Raw genomic sequence first — 21,435 nt, forward strand, 5'->3', positions numbered from 1 at the left:
ACATTTATAGTTTTAGTTATCGATTATTGAATTATTTTTATTTATTTTTTTTTATTTTTTTTTTATTTATTTATTGTTCCGTGGGACCAAATTAAGGAGAAATCTCCATGGTCATGGAACGAGTCAATACATGAAATTATAACACGATATTAGAAACAGATAAAATGAAATATAGAAAAAAAAACCATATTCAGGTGACAAGTCATAAGTTTAAATGAAGACAATCAACAATGTAACACTGGAATTTGCTTAATTTTTTAGGTCTTCCAGGAGCTCCTCGACAGAATAGAAGGAGTGAGCCATGAGGAAACTCTTCAGTTTAGACTTAAAAGAGTTTGGGCTACTGCTAAGATTTTTGAGTTCTTGTGGTAGCTTATTGAAAATGGATGCAGCAGAATACTGCACTCCTTTCTGCACAAGAGTCAAGGAAGTGCATTTTACATGCAGATTTGATTTCTGCCTAGTATTAACTGAGTGAAAGCTGCTAACTCTTGGGAATAGGCTAATATTGCTAACAACAAACGACATTAAAGAAAATATATACTGTGAGGGCAATGTCAGAATTCCCAGATTTTTGAATAGGGGTCGACAAGAGGTTCTCGAACTTACACCACATATAGCTCGAACAGCCCGTTTTTGAGCCAAAAATACCCTTTTTGAATCAGAAGAATTACCCCAAAAAATAATACCATACGACATAAGCGTATGAAAATATGCGAAGTATACTACTTTTCGTGTTGAAGTGTCACTTATTCCAGATACTGTTCTAATGGTAAATAAAGCAGCATTTAGCTTCTGAACAAGATCCTGGACATGGGCTTTCCACAACAGCTTACTATCTATCCGAACGCCTAGGAATTGGAACTGTTCAGTCTCGCTTATAATATGCCCATTCTGTCTGATCAAAACATCGGTTCTTGTTGAATTGTGAGTTAGAAACTGTAAAAACTGAGTCTTACTGTGATTTAGCATCAAATTATTTTCATCAAGCCACGAACTTATTTGATGAACTAAATTATTTGTTACTGTTTCAATATTACACACAAGATCCTTCACTATCAAGCTGGTGTCATAAGCAAACAGAAATATTTTTGAATCACCTGTAATACAAGAAGGCATATCATTTATATAAATAAGAAACAGCAGTGGCCCCAGCACCGACCCTTGGGGAACGCCCCATTTAACAGTGCCCCATTGGGACTGAACATCACTACCACTCTCAATATTGCGGAGAATTACCCTCTGCTTTCTGTTCTTAAAGTAAGAGGCGAACCAATTGTAAGCTACTCCCCTTACTCCATAATGGTCCAACTTCTGCAGTAATATTTTGTGGTCAACACAGTCAAAAGCCTTCGTTAAATCAAAGAAAACACCTAGCGTTCGCAACCTTTTATTTAATCCGTCGAAAACCTCACAGAGAAAAGAGAATATAGCATTTTCAGTTGTTAAACCATTTCTAAAACCAAACTGAACATTTGACAGCAAATTATGTGAATTTAAATGCTCCAGTAACCTTGTATATACAACCTTCTCGATAACTTTAGCAAACACCGATGGCATAGAAATAGGTCTAAAATTGTCAACATTATCAATGTCTCCCTTTTTATAAAGTGGCTTCACTACCGAGTATTTTAATCGATCAGGAAACCGACCACTCCTAAAGGAAAAGTTACAGATATGGCTAAGTACTGGGCTAACATACATAGAACAATACTTCAGTATTCTGCTAGATACCCCGTCATATCCATGAGAGTTCTTGGTCTTTACTGATTTAATTATTAACTCAATCTCCCTCTTGTCAGTATCATGGAGGAGCATTTCAGGTAACAGTCTCGGAACACTTTTTTCTAAGAGCGCTATATGATTCCCGGTTGGAATTAGGTTTCTATTTAGTTCACCTGCTATATTCAGAAAGTGATTATTAAATACTGTACATATATGCGACTAATCAGTAACACGGACATTCCCACTACGCACTGATTCTATATCCTCGACCTGTCTCTGCAGACCAACAACTTCCTTTACGACTGACCATATGGTTTTAATTTTATCCTGAGACTTAGCTATTCTATCTGCATACCACATACTTTTTGCCTTCCTAATAACATTTTTAAGCACCTTACAATACTGTTTGTAGTGGGCTGCTGCATTTAGATTTTGACTGTTTCTAACGTTTTGATATAATTGCCACTTTGTTCTACAAGATATTCTTATCCCTCTAGTCAGCCACCCAGGCTGCCTGTTTGTGCTAGTACCCTGTTTTAAACGTTGTAACGGAAAGCAACTTTCAAAGAGCATGAGAAAAGTCTTGAGAAAAGCATTATATTTATCGTTTACTGTCTCAGCGCTATAAACATCTTGCCACTCTTGTTCCTTTATAAGGTTTACAAAGGTCTCTACAGCAACCGGATCAGCTTTCCTGAACAGCTGATGACTATATTTAACACGTGTTGCAGCATAAAAATCTTTTAAAGTTAAAATTTGCGCATCATGATCTGAAAGGCCATTCACCTTTTTTCTAACAGAATGCCCTTCTAGTAATGAGGAATGAACAAAAATGTTGTCTATGGTTGTTCTACTGTTCCCTTGCACTCTCGTTGGAAAGAATACGGTTTGCATAAGATTATATGAATTAAAGAGGTCTACCAGCATCCTCTTCCTTGCACAATCACTTATACAATTAATATTGAAGTCACCACATATAACTAACTTTTTGTATTTCCTATAAAGTGAACCAAGAACCTCCTCTAGCTTTAGCAAAAATGCTGTGAAATCGGAGTCTGGGGATCTATAAATAACAACAGTTACAAGTTTAACTCCGTTAAATTTAACCACACCTGCACAACATTCAAACACCTTTTCAGTGCAGTACTTTGAAACATCAATTGACTCAAATGCGATGCCGTTTTTCACATACATGGCTACTCCCCCACACCGCAAAGAGCTCCTCGAAAAGCAGCCAGCCAACCTGTATCCTGGTAAAGGAAGCCTCTGAATTATCTCCTTATTTAAGAAGTGTTCAGATATACCAATAATTTCAAACATCTATAAGCAGTTCACTAACTTTATCTCTAATACCTTGTATATTTTGATGAAATATACTAATTCCCTCATTACTCGGATACCTAAGCTTTGTCAAAAGTGATTCCCTTGTTAGAGAGACTTCCCTTAAGCAGGAATACCTATCAGCTGACTTCAATCTAAAAAAGGTGCAGCTCTAACACCCACTACTGCAGGAATTTTCCCATGAGTGATCCCACCAACCCCACCTATGTTGTCACCTATAAGCTTTACCAACCTCCCCTTCCAATACCTGTTGAGGTGCAGGCCGTGTCTAGTGAAACCCGTCCTGCTGATAGACTCCACCAACACCACTGAAATGTGACCCATGCTTTCTGTCATCAGCGCACCCCCAAGTCTCATGTTATTACGCCTGACGGCTGTATTAAGATGAGGCCGATCGTGACGCTGAAACAGTTCCACGAAATGCACATTCGTGTTGCCAGTCTGAGTGGCTATCTTTTCCAGGTCACCATCTATGTTATACTCCCCATCCCTACCAATACTATTACCAGCCCCACCCACAATCACTACCTGATCCTCTTTAGTAAAATCCCTACATAACCCCCCTATGTTAACAGTCACCTGAGCCAACCCTGCATTAGGCTTCACAATGCTGGTGACCTGGTACTCACTTCCCAGCACTTCCTGCAACTGCTGGCCTACACCTCTGCCATGAGAACTACCTAACAGCAGAACCTTCTTCTTCCTCTTCGACTTTGCAACTGTTCTAGGCACAGTAACTACTGAGGTCTGCTGCATACTTCCTACATCTACAGCTACTAGAGATTCCTCTCCACTAGACTCTGACAGTTGGTCATATCTATTGTAAACACCAATAGTAAAACTATCTGAAAATCTTCTTCTCCTAGCAGATCTCTTGCCAACAGCCAGCTCCCATTCCCCAACCCCCTTCTCCCTCCTCATCCTATCTAGCTCCTCCTGTGCGTTTTTCAACTGCACCTGAAGGGCACAGATCTTACGCTCCTGCTCCTCTATCAATTTACTCTTGCTACATAACCTGCAGTTCCAGGAGAGGATCTCACCAGAATGCCCACTGGCTTCCCCACTGCATTCCCCCCAGTGAAAATACTTCGCACAAGTGTCACACCGCAATCCACTACTCACGAACCTACGGCAAAGCCCACACTTCTCACTCATGGTAAAATTTTACTTTTTCTAAGTTCCGCTACTACAATAAGAAGATGCTAAAAACCTGACTACAATAATCACAAACTTACTCTACAAGGGAAGTAACTACTATTGTTAAGAGTATTAATAAACAACAAATGTGAATATAACAAAAGACTAATACAGAAAGAGAATCAAACGTCTAATCACACAGTAACGAGCTGTAAACAGTTCCCAAAAGGTTCTTCTGAAATTATTTCACCAGAAAACACCAGGAACACCGGTTGAAGACTACTAAAGTTCCTAAATAAATCACTATGCACAAACAATTAATTAGTACTTAGCTTTCGATGCGCCGCTACAGCTGCAAGTGGTCAGCGCGTAATGTAAACACAGGCAAGAGGTTAAGTTGCTCGATACGAAACACTCACAAATATCACGTTACAACAGAAGAAAGGCAGAGGTGAATGAAGAAACCACTAATACGTCACTTATATAGTAAATATTATCACAAAAACCGTTAAAATATGTATCTGGAACCTAAAAATATATGAAAACTTAGAGAGCGATCTCACACGCAGTCACTCGCTTATGACGTCACACTCCGGTTTGGTGCCTTGGACATGACCGAGGACCTTAAGATTTTGCATGAACCGAGGACTGGCACCCACGTAACACGAGAAAATGTGAAAAGTGTTAATATGTAGTAAAAACCTTAGAAAATCTCCGTGTTTCGTCATTCACCATCGAATCGATATAACGCGAGATCGTCACATTGGTCGCATTTCTCTCTGAAACGGTTACATTTATGGTCTGCTAGCCCTTGTCGCGTGCTGCGGTATGTGGGGCAATACAAGCAGCACAGTAGAACATTGGAGAAGCATCTAAGTTGATGCAATCGCCCAGTAAGAAGAGCTACATTTATAGTTTTAGTTATCGATTATTGAATTATTGGTCGGTTTGGTGCCTTGGACATGACCGAGGACCTTAAGATTTTGCAAGAACCGAGGACTGGCAGCCACGTAACACGAGAAAATGTGAAAAGTGTTAATATGTTGTAAAAACCTTAGAAAATCTCCGTGTTTCGTCATTCACCATCGAATCGATATAACGCGAGAACGTCACATTGGTCGCATTTCTCTCTGAAACGGTTACATTTATGGTCTGCCAGCCCTTGTCGCGTGCTGCGGTATGTGGGGACAATACAAGCAGCACAGTAGAACACAGGAGAAGCATCTAAGTTGACGCAATCGCCCAGTAAGAAGAGCTACATTTATAGTTTTAGTTATCGATTATTGAATTATTGGTCGGTTTTGTGCCTTGGACATGACCGAGGACCTTAAGATTTTGCATGAACCGAGGACGGGCACCCACGTAACACGAGAAAATGTGAAAAGTGTTAATATGTAGTAAAAACCTTAGAAAACCTCCGTGTTTCGTCATTCACCATCGAATCGATATAACGCGAGATCGTCACATCAGTCGCATTTCTCTCTGAAACGGTTACATTTATGGTCTGCCAGCCCTTGTCGCGTGCTGCGGTATGTGGGGACAATACAAGCAGCACAGTAGAACACAGGAGAAGCATCTAAGTTGATGCAATCGCCCAGTAAGAAGAGCTACATTTATAGTTTTAGTTATCGATTATTGAATGCAGCATTTTGTTCGTTGAACCGTCGCCGCGTCCGAAGCTAACTGCCCTTACGTTCTCGCACCATTATAATTGAAGGTTAGACCACCTCTGAGTCAAATTTCAAATCTATGCCTCGCAATGGAAGACAGTTATGGGATTTCGAAAAAGTGACTCTTTTTCCTGTGTTGCACAATGTATAAATAAAGTCTGGACACGTTTTCAGTCGGATCGTTATAAGATTTCAAAGTGGGGCACAATTTGACAACTTATTGCATACGTCCAGAAACCTGCACTATGATATCACAGAAACACGACGGGAAACAGTCAATTCACACAAACAACTGGTGTAACAATTTGTAAAGATTTGAAATATAATGATCGCATAGCCTTCATCTCTGGTAAAAAAGAAAAAAAGGTGGCAGACTTAAGATCGGACGTCGGACGTGATAGGCCGTCAGATAAAAAGGTTATTATATCTGAACAATTGGAATTGCCTTCACCTAGCACACCAGCTAAAAAAGACGACGCCAACGAACTGGATAATCAAGCAGGCGAGGTTTCAGCGAAGTGTAACAATGAACTGCCGCCTAAGAATCACAAAGTTATTGGACCTAATTGTTCTAATCTTGGGTGCTCTTGGATGACAACTGACAACACCTACTCCTCATTTCATATTTCACCGGAAATTCGGATGCCCTTGCCAAAAGTTAACGAAAGCATGAAAAGGGCGAAACGGATAAGGGGAAAACCGATGTTTTAAATGATTTGAAGTACAAAAAAAGAGTTAGAAGCCATTATTAAGGAAAAATAGAAAAGAACTTTGCCAAAGAAGATAGAGCAAAGAAAGAACTATTTGCGAAACAGAATAAAATTAAGAATTCAAAAAAGAAAAATAGGGCCTGAAGATAAATGTAAAAAAGGAGAGAGAATACAATACTAACGAGAGTGATTACGAGGAAAGTTATGACTGTGCATGTTTATATTGTGGTGAGTTTTATTCAAAATCAGTTGAAGGTTGGGTCGCTTGCTCCACGATTCTTGTGCAGGAATAGATAGCGAAGGTGATGAGTCTTTCCTCGTGTGTGAATTTCGTAAATAGCCTTAAGAAAAGGATACAATACATGAAAACTGTAGTTTGACATTAAACTAAATCAATACCGAGCAAGCCAATATTTTCTGCATTTCCGATAATTTTACACGTTTTTATAATCACTTGTACTTACCACCCCAATCTGCCCCGTGCACGGGGCAGAATGGAGCAATTGGCATGCCTTTCTGTTTTTGAACGAAAAAAATACTGTTCCTTTATTTTACGGCAATGTTCTGGTAGTCTTGTGATTAATACAATAATATGTTCATATAAAAATTGGTAACTCTCTTATTTAACACTTTTGTACTTTTAATCAAATGTATGACAGATGCAGTGAAAGAAACTATGAACTTAAATGACTGCATATACACCAGTAAGTGTAATACAACTTCATATTCAATTTTCTGTAACTTTTGTAACTTAATGTACCTTTCCTCTCAAACCATTTATCCCAGAACCATGTAATTCTAACGGTCAGTTGTCTTACTCGACATGCATGAAGTAATATTTTTTAATGCTTCCTACTATATTATAAAAACCCTATGGTCTTTTTATTTTCTAAATTTGCTCATAAAACATCTTACTAAACTTTTCCAAAATTGCACAATTAATATATTATTCATGAAAAAATATCATTGTTAGAAAATAGTGGAGATCCATGTAAGAAATGTTTCGTGTTCTACCGTTAGTATAACACAGCTTGAGATAAGGGACATGGAAATAGGTCAATTTAGAATGGTGCAGATAGAAGATACCTTCTCGCCATGAAATTTGTCTTTAAAAACAAATGAATATTCTCAAATCAACAGCTCATTTTATGGAGTCATTACTAGAAACATGAATAATCCTCACAAAGATTTGGAATTGCTTTGGTGCAAGAAAGTCTCCATCATTCAGGAAATCGCATTTTCAATAACGTGCCAGCAGCCATAAAAAGCTTTACTACTGACAAATTTCAGTTTAAGAGGAGCCTAAAGGATTTATTGCTAGCCATCTCCTCCGATTCCATTAAGAACTGAATTTCTTAGTAGAACTAGAGTGCGCGCGGTTGAGAGCGAGCGAGAGAGAGAGAGAGAGAGAGAGAGAGAGAGAGAGAGAGAGAGAGAGAGAGAGGAGGGGGGTCAAATAATACAAGTACAATCAAAAGTATGTCTAAATTTTCATTTCACATTCCACGTCCATGATCACTCCACTTGCGATCTGTGGAATTGTAATTTCTTAGACTTTCCCGGCGATTTGATGACATCTCGTGGAAATAGGATTTTCTGCCGGATATCAGCGTCTTCCAAACACGATATTTCGACGTCATTACTTGACGTCTTCATCAGGTGTTCCCTGGCTGCTTGCTGGATGTAAGGAACACCAGCGACATACCAGGCTAAGGCAGGCCACAAAATCAGCAATAGCAGAACACTGCCTAGAGTTGGAACATTCCATGGATTATGAGAACACCAAGGTCATGGTCCAGACCCCCAGGTTCTGGGATAGTGTCATCACTGAATCTATAGAGATAAAGATGGCACAAAACCTGATTAACCAGGCAGGAAGCAGGATACCTGCTAAGCACTGCATACAACCTGGCGTAGAACCTGTACAGGATGATTAATCTACCCCTACCCATGGGTTTTATGCAACTTGCAATACCTACAAATGTCATGGGCAAGATTTTCATTTCTCTCATGCACTACATGCAAATTACTAGTCCTACATAAAAAATGAACAGGATCTTTTTTGTGGGACATTTACTGTAGCTTTTTTTTTTGGGGGGGGGGGGTACATTTTTGCTAGAGGCCCAAATGCGTTTTTCTTGAATAACACAAAAACTGTGGTCTCCAACAAAAACTTATTCCAGTACAAAATTTTATCTAGTTAATTTTCATACAAAAAGGTCCTGTTCATTGTTTTTGTAGGCCTAACAGTGTGCATGTAGGGAGGAGAGAAGATTAAAATCATGCGTGTGGTTCTTGAAGATGTTGCAGGTTCCATAAAACTTTATGGCATGGGCAGCTGAATAACCCTGTGTATGATCCAGAAGTTTCAACAACATTCTTAACGCACCTCATGGTCAACCATGGCTGCTGATAGAAAACAGGTGATTCATATTGGCTTTGTGTATCCCCATTATGTGACTGCAGTAAACAAGAGGATGTGGGATGTTCTCTGTCAACTTTTATACCCACATTGGTATGCCAAAAGACATTGAAATATACAAGGCATGCCAGGAAAGTAAGTACCATTGTTTTTTTTGAAGAAATACTCTTTTTCTACACAACAGCCACCATTGTTCAGATATTTGTCACAGCAGTAAGCCAACTTTTCTATGCCCTCTTTATAGAAAGATACCACCAGTGACGACGTCCATTACTGATCACACTTACATCATCATTGGTGCTGAAGCACCTTCATCCCGCTTGATGTTGAAGTAAAAGTGGTAGTCAGAAGATGGGAGATCAGGTGGTCGAACTGTTCCCAACTGAATTGTTTAGTAAGGGTCTCAGTGCCACCAGCAGAAATGAAACGTGATGTCATGAAGCAACATAACGATTCAATTGAGAATTTCGCATCTCTTGTTTTGAATAGTATGATGGAGTTCTCTCGGTGTTTTGCAGTATCATATCACTTTCATGGTTTCAGCTCTGAGAAGGAACTCAACAAGCAGAATGCCTTGTTGGTCCTAGAAACCATTCCACCTGATTTTTAGCACTGACAACTTCATTCTGATTTTTTTTTTTTTTTTTGGGCTGGGGAGGGGGGGCGGTAGGAGGAGTATTGTCGGATTGTGAGTTCCTTCATTCCATATATTGTTGTTTTTATTTTGGAGTGTCATGAAAAACCCAAATTTCATCACCAGTCACAATTCTATTTAAGAATTCATCTTCCTCATCACTGTATTCAGTGTTGAAATGTCAAAACCCTGCCAAGGCACATAATTTTGTAGGCATTTTTGGAACACAATTCATAAACATCTAAGAAATTTATGACTGAGTCATGCAAAACAGTTTCTGAAATACATTCTTATTATGAACCATCAATTTTCATGAATTTTCTAATTCATTTTCTCACCCATACCATGAGTGACAACAGAAGGCTGTCCAATACATGCTTCACCATGAAAGTTCAACAAACAGTCTCATCCACTTTCTCACCATAAATATTTACAAGTTGATGAATTTCAGCCGGCTTAATGTTCTGTGTGGAGAAACACAACATAACAGAGTGCACTTCACAGTCACTGGGCTCAGAGGTTGTCTTAAACAGTTTGAATGATCACTAACAAATATCAATACAACAAAATTCAGCTCCAGTGTCAAATGTGGAAATACAATGAACCAGAGAAATGTGTGAACCTACAACACTAGTGCTGCAGTGGCAGTAGAATGATTTGGTACTTACTTTCAGGATGCTCCTCATACGTTGAACTTCAATGGAAGTGCCCGTCACCTTTTAATGTAAAATTTTGCTTATGATGGAAACTATGTTTAAACAGTGTGTGTGGGTGGTGAGGAGGGTTATTTAACAGTTGAACTATCTTTGTTTTGTTTATCTGTCTCTAGTCATGACAGGTAATGTGATTCAAGGACAAAGGTACTTTCTGACTTACCTTAGTCAAGGTCCAACTCTTCTGTCCTGTACAGCTACTTGCCTTTATCCAGAGGTTGTTACTCTCAGGCCTTCTTGGGCTTAAAGCTGGTTCATTAGAAATGAAGCTGCTCCTAAAAAATTGTATACATTGTGTAAAAAAAACTACATTTACAAAGAATTTGTGGGGTCAGAGGAGGTAGAGATACACTTCATTACATGTCACTGGTGTGCACCATGTTCCTGATATGGATCCGTTAAAGTTTTGATGTTAGTAATGCTCGAGATATGGTGTGACTATTGGTTTAGGGGCATTTCTGAAAATATCGCCTGTCTACATTATGGCACAACTGGAATATGCTTGCTCAAAACAACAGAGTGTGAATAATGACAGTGCATTCAACTGAACTGGTAACCAGTGCTTCATACACCAACATCGTCTCCCCCTATAAAAAAGAAATTTAGAGGCAGTCACACAAAAAAAAGCTTTTTCTCTCCTAAACACTCGCAAATTGTGTGTATGTAGGTTTTTGTTTTTGTTTTAATACGCCCTGTATATGAAAAGAGCTGTTACCATTACCTACACTGCTTACATGGTGTTAATTTGCACACAGATTTCTGGTTGTTCCACTGGAAAGCTTACCAAGACATTTACAGCATAAAGCTGATACTGGCTTGTAACCTAAAAATGTACACAGCTCAAAGGTAGTACAACTGCAACTCTGTAGAATTACCATGTCTTTCATGCAGTACAACATTTTTAACCGTGCAATTATAATATTCATGTAACTGATATTATTTAATGATGAGGCTTCTGGGATAAGCTATGAAGTAATTACTCCATGCTGTACAGAAAAACAAAGCAGTCTGAACAGCCTCACCGTTTATATTGGTAATAGGTAATGGGAACAAAGGAACCAACAAAATTAAGAAGAACATTAGCATTTTTTTTTAAATTCATGCATCTTTTACAGAAAAGAACTGTACATTTCAACCATAAATGTTTCGTAGGCACGTTACAACATTAACAAACACTACATTATATAAATTTTCTCTGAAAATGTATTTAGTAACAATGCACTACACTTGTTACAAGAAACATTGTGTCCTGTCTTATTCAGTGGTCTTTGTTTTACTTCTTTAATTATTTGGCACTTCAGTTCCATGGAACACTATTTAATGTGCAGCTATATAATTGATTATTTTTATTACTTAAAGGTTCATTTTATCATCAACTTACAGAAACAGGTTAAGAAAAACTGATGTATGTTGATGGTCACTTGGTGGTTGTCTATTATCTACCTGCAGTCTGTCACTGCTACGTAGTGTTGAAACCATAGGCTAGGTCAAAGACTCACTGGACGAAAAATTGTTAGACCTACCTACATACATACATACACGGGTGAAAAGCAGTTCTGCTGGTCTCAAAAAAACTTTATTGTGCGCTTCTGTTCCAAATGACAACTTCAATGAAACTTCATATCTACAATAATTTCACCAATAAGGTGGGCTACAAATAGGTTGTAATATTCTGACCTGAGTAGCTCTTCAGCAAGTAGAGCTACATAATGTGTGCTACTGTTTTTATATGAACACTAACACTAGTCACGTTTACAATAGAAACAATAATTAGGTCCAATACATTTAAAATTGTATGCCTACAGCAAGCAACAGTGCAACCGCAATGTACTGCTTGTTGAAAATGAAAATTCATCAAAATGCTTGTACACACTGTAAGGTATTTCATTCATTCTCTCTTGCTGCAACAATGCTAAAACTCATAGCCAAAGGCAATTTTACATTGTTGTGGGGAACTAGAATAGCTAATAAATATAACTAAATAATATCTGTATTCATTTGAGTTGGTTTTACTGAGATCCAGATTATGTTGTCACAGTGGAGACAATAACTCATGTCCCCTTGTTCTCACACTAACTGATTATAGTTTTCAATTTTGACCAATTGATACAAGACAGGCTTATAACTCCTTCATGTTCATTGTTATTGGCAATAACTTGATAAGAGCTAATAATCTTTGATGACAAAACAAAACTCAAAGGTTACAAACTCTGTTAGTAAACAAGTCAATGCATTCTGTGCCAGCACTTAAACATTAAAACAAAACCTCTTTAAAATTTTGTTTACATTCATTTTGTTCTAAGGCTTGTGTGTAGTACAAATAACCAATAGTGCATCTGTAGGCCTTATCAGTTTCAACATAAATGGTACAGTTTTAAAGTATTCAAAGCATTTGCCTCAATTTGATCCCATAGATTGCCACTTTACTGATGTGGCATTTAATAAATTAAAAAGAGCATCTCTCTTGAAATATTTACAAATTGAATACTGTTGAACAACACGTATGTACATTTCAACACAGTAATACAATTGAAAATATTGACAGATGCTCCTAAAATTTCTGTTGCAACCTGAATACTGAAACATGTTCTAGGAACTACCTTAAAATGTTAAAATTCTACAAGAGGCTCTACACTGGAAGACACTCTATTTCATTTTTATATTATTGCAGAAGGGCAGAAGCAAGATAAGGTACTTTCAGGGAACGACCACCAAATACAAGTAATGACCAATATCTTGCAGGTTCCAGTACTGACCATGGTCTTATTGTCATCCACTTAGAAACATTCACACAATGTTAAGCATTTCCACTACAATGGTTGTGCCAAGTATGCTCCTAAACCCTGTTGTTCTCATTTACTTTTATGTGGTTTATATTGTTCATTGATAAACAATGGCATCCTAGCAGACACTGTAGAAATAAACTTGTTTGGACCAAGTACAGTATAACAGATGTTAACTGTCACAACAATAGAAGGTAAGTTGGGTTGCTCCACACCAAAATTAGAAAAATTTTTACTGCCAACACCAGTTGTTCTGCTCCAAAATCAAACTAAATTGTCAGGTCTTCTGCAAGTTTCTTTATGTTGGGAGCATAGGTTTTACTGAATTTTATGAAGCAGTGCTCAATAGACAAGTTTTCTAGAACTTGCGATTTAGTAGAAAGCAAAGAAGAAACTAAAAGTCAATGAAATGAGACTTTTATTTTACGTCACACCAGGAATCCTCAATACACATTTATGAAAGAAATTAGGATTACAACTTATAAAAACTTGAGCTGTTATCCAAAGCCACTATAAGAAAATGTTGTTTGAGTAGTGACAAGTTAGCAAGAACCAATACCTCATTTCTGCTTCAGAAGAAGGTATCTAATAAGAAGCCAAATTTCATACACTCATTTATTACATGGGAAAGTGTGGCTCCTACCAGCTGCCTTATATATTTGCACTGTCCACTGGTTGTTTTCAAAGAGGAAACACAAGTTAGGGAGCAATTTTCCATAAGAGGTGAAATTAAAGAGGCACAACATGTTCGGGGGAAGGCGGGGAGGCTGGAGAAATGTATGTTACAAGGTTATGGCACGCCCAATGTATAATGTTTCTATTTTGATGTAGAGTTCACATAAAAGACAGGCTGGGTAGTGAACATAAATAACATGCAATTCAGTATGTATTTCAACTTTGAATACTGTGTGCACATTTGGGAGGTTGTGTGAACTAAATAATTGTTAGATGGGGAACTAACCAGCAACTGCTTTACTGAGCCATGTAAATAATAATCACTGCAGCACTGAGCCAGTGGCTTTACATGTGCAGAAGAAATTAGATTAAAGTTTTTTTAGTATGAATATTGTTACAGGCATGTAAGCAATATGTGTTTAGCTGGAAATTAAATATTTCTACTTGAGAAGACAACATATTGTTACAGAATGAAAGTATCTTGAAGGTTTATGGAAATATAATATATAATTTGCTCTCTCTCATGTTATTACACATGGTAAGTATGTACGCTACACTTTAATAGTTACTTCTTTTTGTGTCCATCAGGTAACCTGGAACTAGTGTCAGGATAGTTTCTTCACAATGGCAACAAAGTTTCCTTTTTTATATGCTGAGCAATATTTTTAAATATGGTGATGTGAAGAAATCTTTGTTCTCATGACAATATCTTCAGATTTGAGTAAAACCTCAAGCTTTCAACATTTACCATGATCAACTTCATGTCAACTGTGAGAGAAGGAAGGCTGTCAATCTTAGATGTTTTGGTAAAATGAAAATCAGATGGGCCAAGGTGTGTACCACAAGCCACCACACTCTCGTGTATGTCTCAGGGTGCAGGGTTTCAGACCATCCAGTTCAGAAGGTAGGTGTTTCAAATACAATGATAGAAAGAGCTGCAATTGCTTGTGATGAGAACTACTTGGATTCCAAAACTAAGGACCAAGTGATATAAAGCTGGGACATCGAGAAATGATACTGAACAGTCTGGATAAACTACTTATGGTGCTCCTTCCTCTGCATGGTTCTCCAAATAGCAAAATAGGCATTGTCCTAGGGCCCAAAATGATGACCATGACAGTTGGTCCTCTTGACTAGGGCACAGGAGAACAAGCCCCCCCCCCCCCCCCCCTCACCACAGAAGAAAGGGAAAAATATTATGAACTGCCATGCCAGATAGACAAATGTATAAATTCATTATCTGAACACGTAACAAGTTTCACCAAAGCCAGTTGTCATTGGTTACAAAACTACCAGAAGCGTCTACAACCATCTCAAACCTTAGAGGAATTCTTGCCTCAGTGAGTAAAAAGTTCAAATGACTGCATTTGGAATTAATTATCTTTAAAGACACATTCTGCTCACTAACTAGGAGTTTTTGTTAGGTCAATACACGCCTAAGATGTCATTTTTCATGAGCAACACTGTGTTGATCACTAACTGTGTGAACAAAGAACAGCTCTCAAGCATACTAAACATCAATGACCAACTGCCTACTGGAATAATGAAGGTTTCTTTATGGACCGCATTTTGATCACTTGGGAGAAGCAATCACTACTTTATAGTGGGCTGTAATGATTTCAAGTGTAATATCTCACTTCACCTCGTACAATTTATAACGTTGGCATTCTGCCGTTATTAGCGCATTGCTTAACAAATCAAAGAAGTAAACAACAGTTAGCCAAGATATGGGAGCTCTTTTCCTTTCCATTTTTTTATAATACCTGCCACTCTGCTTGTGTCATGTTAATAGAAACTGACAATCACAGCACCCGCAATGATTCAATTTTCACTTTCACAAAAAGAAAACCAGACTGTCTGTGGGTTTGGTGTTCAGCAGGAGCCAAAACCTTGTTAGTGGTCTGGCTGCGAGACTCAAAAGCATTCTAATCCCCCTGCTTACATCACCGGGTTTTGAGAGAACTGTCGGGAGGCGGCAGTGTTCTGCTTGGCAGGTTGCGCAGGTCCTGAAACACACAGTGTGTGGCAAAAATTACTATTGGGACAGTAATGCATTAATAAGTCACTAGAAACTGCTGTCAGGTAGAACCACTGTACTGAACAACAACCAAAAGCATTTCTATAAGTATTGCATATGAGTGCAGGTTATGGAAACTATATGGACACAAGTTCAAAATCCCTTTCGTATCTGCAGGAATTTACACTAGATTATAGCACAACAGCTGTAGGGACCAAGATTAAGTTTATTCATTGGGGATGTTTATGACTGTTTATTCAGTGTGAATATAGAAAATTGCAACACTCTCATTTCATTCTTTTCAACAGAGCAACCACAGGAAATAGAAAACTAGCTGAAGAAATTAATAAATTACACCACAAAATTCAATTCACGTCACTGTAGAAATGAAACACCAGAAAACATTAACAAAACTTTATATAATGCTGAAATTTCCAGGAAGCCAACAATTACCAGTGTTACCATCCATAACTTCTTGCTATCCAGATCAATATAAGAATGTTTAATCACATGCTTAAAGACCCAATGGATACAAGTGAAAGATATAAAGAAACGAAAATTGTAAAATCAGCTGCCTCCAGTAATTAATACAATCCTGCTGTAATACATTAACTAAACCAACCAATTTCTGGACAACCACCCACAAACGGGAAGACCATCTTTGTAATAAACACTGACCTTCCTTATGGAAGATTTCATACCAAATTGCCAACCTCTTCAAGTTGTATGACATAAAAATAAGCTTCTTCACAACCAACAAAATACAGAATAATATCATCCACAGTACTGAAAGCACTAAGCAAGAATATCAAATGTCAGGTATGTCCAGACTTCAGCAATCAACAAACTGGTAGAAGCACAGGGATGCACTCTGTCTTAACATCCAGAACAAATCCGACTTTGCCATAATTCTTGCCCAGTAACTCATTCTGCAAACAGTGTAGAAAAGAACAAGGCAAGAAATTTGACTTTCTTGAAGGAACTGAAATATCTTTCAACACAGATACAGCACCAGTCTACCTACTCAATGACAAATCTTGCCTTCACAATTATGAAGGCTCACTATTTAAAAAACAAACCTGCCCACTCTCAATCTCTCTTTACATCTTACCTACATTGATATCACTATAAAAAATATACCAGAAAATAAATCTTGTATGATATATCTAAGCCTTCTACTCTTGTTTTTAAAAGTAAAGTTCATGTACATATCAAGAGCTGCAAATATTGGAACTTCACTCTATTTTTGGGCATTCATGTTCAGTTTTGGTTAAAGTATTTAGCCACACATTACTTTTATTATATGCAAACAAACACAAGAAAATTGTCTCTGAGCAAAGTATGTAAGATCTTGATAACACGCATCAGTTGTACAGTGCATGCCGGATGCTGGCTTAGTAATCGATTGTGCCTCATGGGCTTGACTATTGTCTGAAGTAGCGATGGAAGGAATTGACACTGTGAATGACGCATCTTTTCTGAGCAGCCACTTTGTAGCAATTCCGGACATTCCAAGTGTATCATTGTCCATCGGAATCCCCAATGGACAGGATGCTTACGTATGTGTCACCTTTCAGGGTCATACCTAGCCATATCACTCCAATTGCATGCCTCCTACACCATTACAGAGCCTCCACCAGCTTCTACTGTCCCCTACTGACATGCAGTGTCCATGGATTCAAGAGGATGTCTCCATGCCTGTACATGTCCATCTGCACGACACAGTTTGAAACGAGACTCGTCCAACCAGGCAACGTGTTTCCAATATCAGTGTTGATGGACCCAGGTGAGGCATAAAGCTTTGAGTCGTGCAGTCATAAAGGGTACACAAGTGGACCTTCAGCTACGAAAGTTCATATCGATGATGGTTCACACTCTGACAGTTGTTGATGGCCCAACATTGAAATATGCAGCGATTTGCAGAAGGGTTGCGCTTCTGTCACTTTGAACGATTCTCTTCTGTTGTTGGTCCTGTTTTTGCAGGATCTTTTTTCGGCTGCAACGATGTCGGAGATCTGATGTTTTACCAGATTCCTGATATTCACTGTATGCTCATACGGGAAAATAACCACTTCATTGTTACCTTGGAGATGCTTTGTCCCATTGCTCGTATGCCCACTATACCACCACATTCAAATTCACGAAAATCTTGATAAGCTGCCATTGTAGCAGCACTAACCAATCTAGCATCTGTGCCAGACACTTGTTGTCTTATATAGGCATTGCCAACTGCAGTGCCATATTCTGTATGTTTACATATCCCTGTATTTAAATATGCATGACTGTGCCAGTTTTGTTGGCAATTCACAGTATATACATATCCTGTGAGGAGATAGTGATATATTACCAACTGCCGGCACAACCAATCCACATACTGTGATGGAAGAGGTACATGATAGTGAATGTGTTGTGTTGTTTGGCGGTTGATGGTATTCTGGGACCATTTTCTCCTCAGAAAAAAAGCAGTTACCTTGATATGCTCAGGCTGTCACTATGACTGGCTGACTGCCGAGACACAGTCTTTTTCCATTAATATGGTGGGCTCAGGCTGTGGCAGATGTTGCGGACCAGGTGTTACGACGTATGCTGACTTGGCAGGGGTGGTCCTATTCCTTGGTGTTCTAGGCCACCAGGCATTAGAAACGTGTTTCTATGAGCATATACCAAGGACAGAGTCTACCAAACAGCTGTCAACCACTTCTAAAATTTAATGAACAAAATCATTTCCGCCCTTGCCACCGGTGATGCAGATATAATGTGCTGAATGTGGATAGATCCTGATAACAGACTGGAAATTGTGCCCACCACCACTGGTGCACACATGTTGAAATTGATTAACCTGCATAAAAACTTTGTGATACTATGTCACATAAGGCAAACATGGTGTGAATACCTTAGGTCTAATTTGTTTGGATGCTGTAACACATCAGAACTGTTCTGTAACTTTTGAGACACTGTGTATATCCTCTGCCCATTGCACGTTAAAAACCTTATTCAAGTCACCTACTGTCCAGTTTATGTGGTATTTGCTCCACTGACAAGATGTACATTTTTATGCCTTGGTAGTCTTCTGCAAGGGACCCATTGCATGCAACTTGCCATCACAATATTTTGCTGAAAACTAGTACACATGGGTCTGCAGCGATTCCTGGTGTGTTTGAGACTGACTGTCAATGGCAACTTACAACGTTCATCTCTATGACTAACTACGAGTTAGGATCTTAATGTGGCCACTTTTATTATTATGCCACATTATGTGGTTGCAAGTGATACAACATTCCTTGTAGACAAGCTGGATAGTCTTCACTGATGCACCAACAAATTGGGCAACTTAATTCACTGGCACATCCAAAGATAATAGGTCTAATCTGTGGTTTCAATCCATTGTACTACACTGATTCCTTTTAATCGACTGGCACATACACACCTCTTCAATGATGTGGCTTATGTCAGCAGTGAAGGCTCAGACAACGGGCAGGTATCAGTTCCACTCCATCTACAGCATTTCAAAGGGGCCTGTGTGCTCTTTTAAGATGGTGAACTTATAAGGCTGTTTACACAATTTTTTAAGTACACTCTAAGGAAAGAAGAAAGTTGCACCACACAGGAATTATCCAAAGGGTTGAAATGAGTAAATGTGCTGTTCATGTGCAGAGAAACAAATGATTACAATTTCAGAACACTTGGATGAGTTATTCAACAGGAAGAGCATCACAAACTGAGGGAGTCATTAATGCATTGACAACCTGTAGCCCATATGCAAGCAGTAATTCAGTTTGATATTGGTTGATACAGTTGTTGGGTGTACTCCTGGGGGATATCATGCCAAATTCTGTCTAAATTGTGGACTGGAGCACTGAAATCCCAATATGTTTGGAGGGCCCTGCCCATAGCACTACATTCTCAATTGGGCACGGCAGGTCTCGGAAAGCATAAAGACGAGCAGTAGAAGCTCTTCTCATATGCAGGTAGGCATATCTGACTGAAATGTTAACTCAACATCGTCTGCAATGAAGGGCAATAAAACGGTGTATAGCACATTGTTCACATAGCACTGTGGATTAAAACTGAAGGGATCTTGCTACGAAACTAATGGCACCCCAGACGATTCCTCTCGATTATCGGGTCATCTCCAGGCACGTCTTTGGACTGGAATCTCAATGACGGGAGTGGATTGGACTGAGACCAATGGTCAGCAAAGACATGTCTGGAGCTGCTTTGGACAGCAGTGTGATACCAACCTGACTATTGCCTGATAACCAGGAGTGATTGACTGGGATTCCATTTGTATTTTGTAGAAGGACCTCGTTTTGGTTTTTTTTGTGACGGCCTTCGTAGCGACAAACACCGCCACACTTTTAGTAGCGGGCCGACCGGTCCGCTGGAACAGTGAACAGAAAGATGAAAACCCAAACACTCGGATTGAATGAAAGTCGGTACTTATCTTTATTACGAAGATATAGAAACACAGTGGTGAACTTTGTCTCTACAGAAATCTGTCTAGTTCGAGTCGGGGCAGCTAGGTCAGCGTCGGCTGACGACAAATAACAACTCTGCTGCGATGTACCCACACTGACTAGCAAGTACACACTGCGGTGGCGAGTATACAACTGAGCGGCAGAATCCAGAACTGTCCTAGCGCTCGCGACTCCAGCGCTTAAGAAGCCAGAAGCCAGCGGTGGCGCGCGCAGACTTGCGGCGATTTCCTGTATCGCTGGCGCTGCTTATGCGGACGGCGTCCGGACTTTGCTGCTGCCAACCTTTTGGCAGCGGGCTCGGGTGGCATTACTGGCTAGGATATAACACTCCTCCCCCACAAATCGCCGCACCGTCGTTGAATAATGACGTGGCGAGCGTCGACGGCGGGGGAGGTGTCAGGCCGCAGGCGTAGCAGAAGAGACCGGGGCAGAGACTGTTGTCGGTGGCAGTCCCCGGTCCGCACCCCAGCATTGGCTGCGCGGGGCCTCGGGAAACACCGACTGAAAACCGAGGTCAGGGTGCACGCCTGTGACCACGGGTGCAGCTTCTGGTACTGGACGCGACGGGGCGTCGGGACCCACGAAGAGAGGCAGCGTCTCCTGACGCTGCGTCGACGGCTGCTGAGTGGGCGCCGGACAAGGCGCTGCGGTGTCAGACTCCTTGGGGGTGCCCAAGGAAAGCGGCTGCAGGACAGGCTGCACAGCCACCGCTTGGGAAGGCGGCCCGGCTGAGGGGTCGACGTCCATCAGCTCCGAAGGCGGCGGCGACTGAAGAGGGACCGCAGGCGCTGGAGCGACCACCCGGGGCGCTCCCGTATGAAGCTGCGCGGGAGGCATCAACGGGACGCGCTGTCGGCGTGGCGACGGCTGCTGCTGCTGCCCTGGGGGCGGCAGCGAAGTCGGAAGGCGCGGCTGGAACCCGCCGCGGACCAAATCTGTGGACAAAGAACGAGCGGCAGAATCCGGGCGGCCAGCGCGGCGCAACTGGTCCTGATGCCTCCTGTGCACCCCAGTAGCACCTTGAACAGTATAAAAACCGCGACCCTGGACACTTATCACGGTACCACGTTCCCAACGATGGCGACCGTGATAAACTCTGAAAAAAACGGCGTCATTGCGCTGAAAACGCG

General features: G+C 40.0%; 1 protein-coding gene across 1 annotated transcript; it reads left to right on the forward strand.

Annotated features, from left to right (window-relative positions):
• The first annotated feature begins 8,985 nt into the window (after positions 1-8,985).
• On the forward strand, positions 8,986-21,321 carry LOC126232384 (translation initiation factor IF-2-like). The gene is made up of 2 exons (XM_049942656.1): positions 8,986-9,006; positions 20,851-21,321. Exons 1-2 carry the CDS (start codon positions 8,986-8,988, stop codon positions 21,319-21,321), a joined length of 492 nt encoding a protein of 163 aa, XP_049798613.1.
• The last annotated feature ends 114 nt before the right edge of the window (positions 21,322-21,435 follow it).

This window comes from Schistocerca nitens, unplaced genomic scaffold (genome assembly GCF_023898315.1).
Source record: "Schistocerca nitens isolate TAMUIC-IGC-003100 unplaced genomic scaffold, iqSchNite1.1 HiC_scaffold_468, whole genome shotgun sequence".
NCBI classification, from domain to species: Eukaryota; Metazoa; Arthropoda; class Insecta; order Orthoptera; family Acrididae; genus Schistocerca; species Schistocerca nitens.

Excerpts from the sequence above, each read along its gene's own strand:
- LOC126232384 (XM_049942656.1), top strand. The coding sequence starts at position 8,986 with ATGGCTGCTGATAGAAAACAG. Across the intron at positions 9,007-20,850 it reads TGGCTGCTGATAGAAAACAG|CTTCTGGTACTGGACGCGAC; the intron begins GTGATTCATATT and ends CCACGGGTGCAG.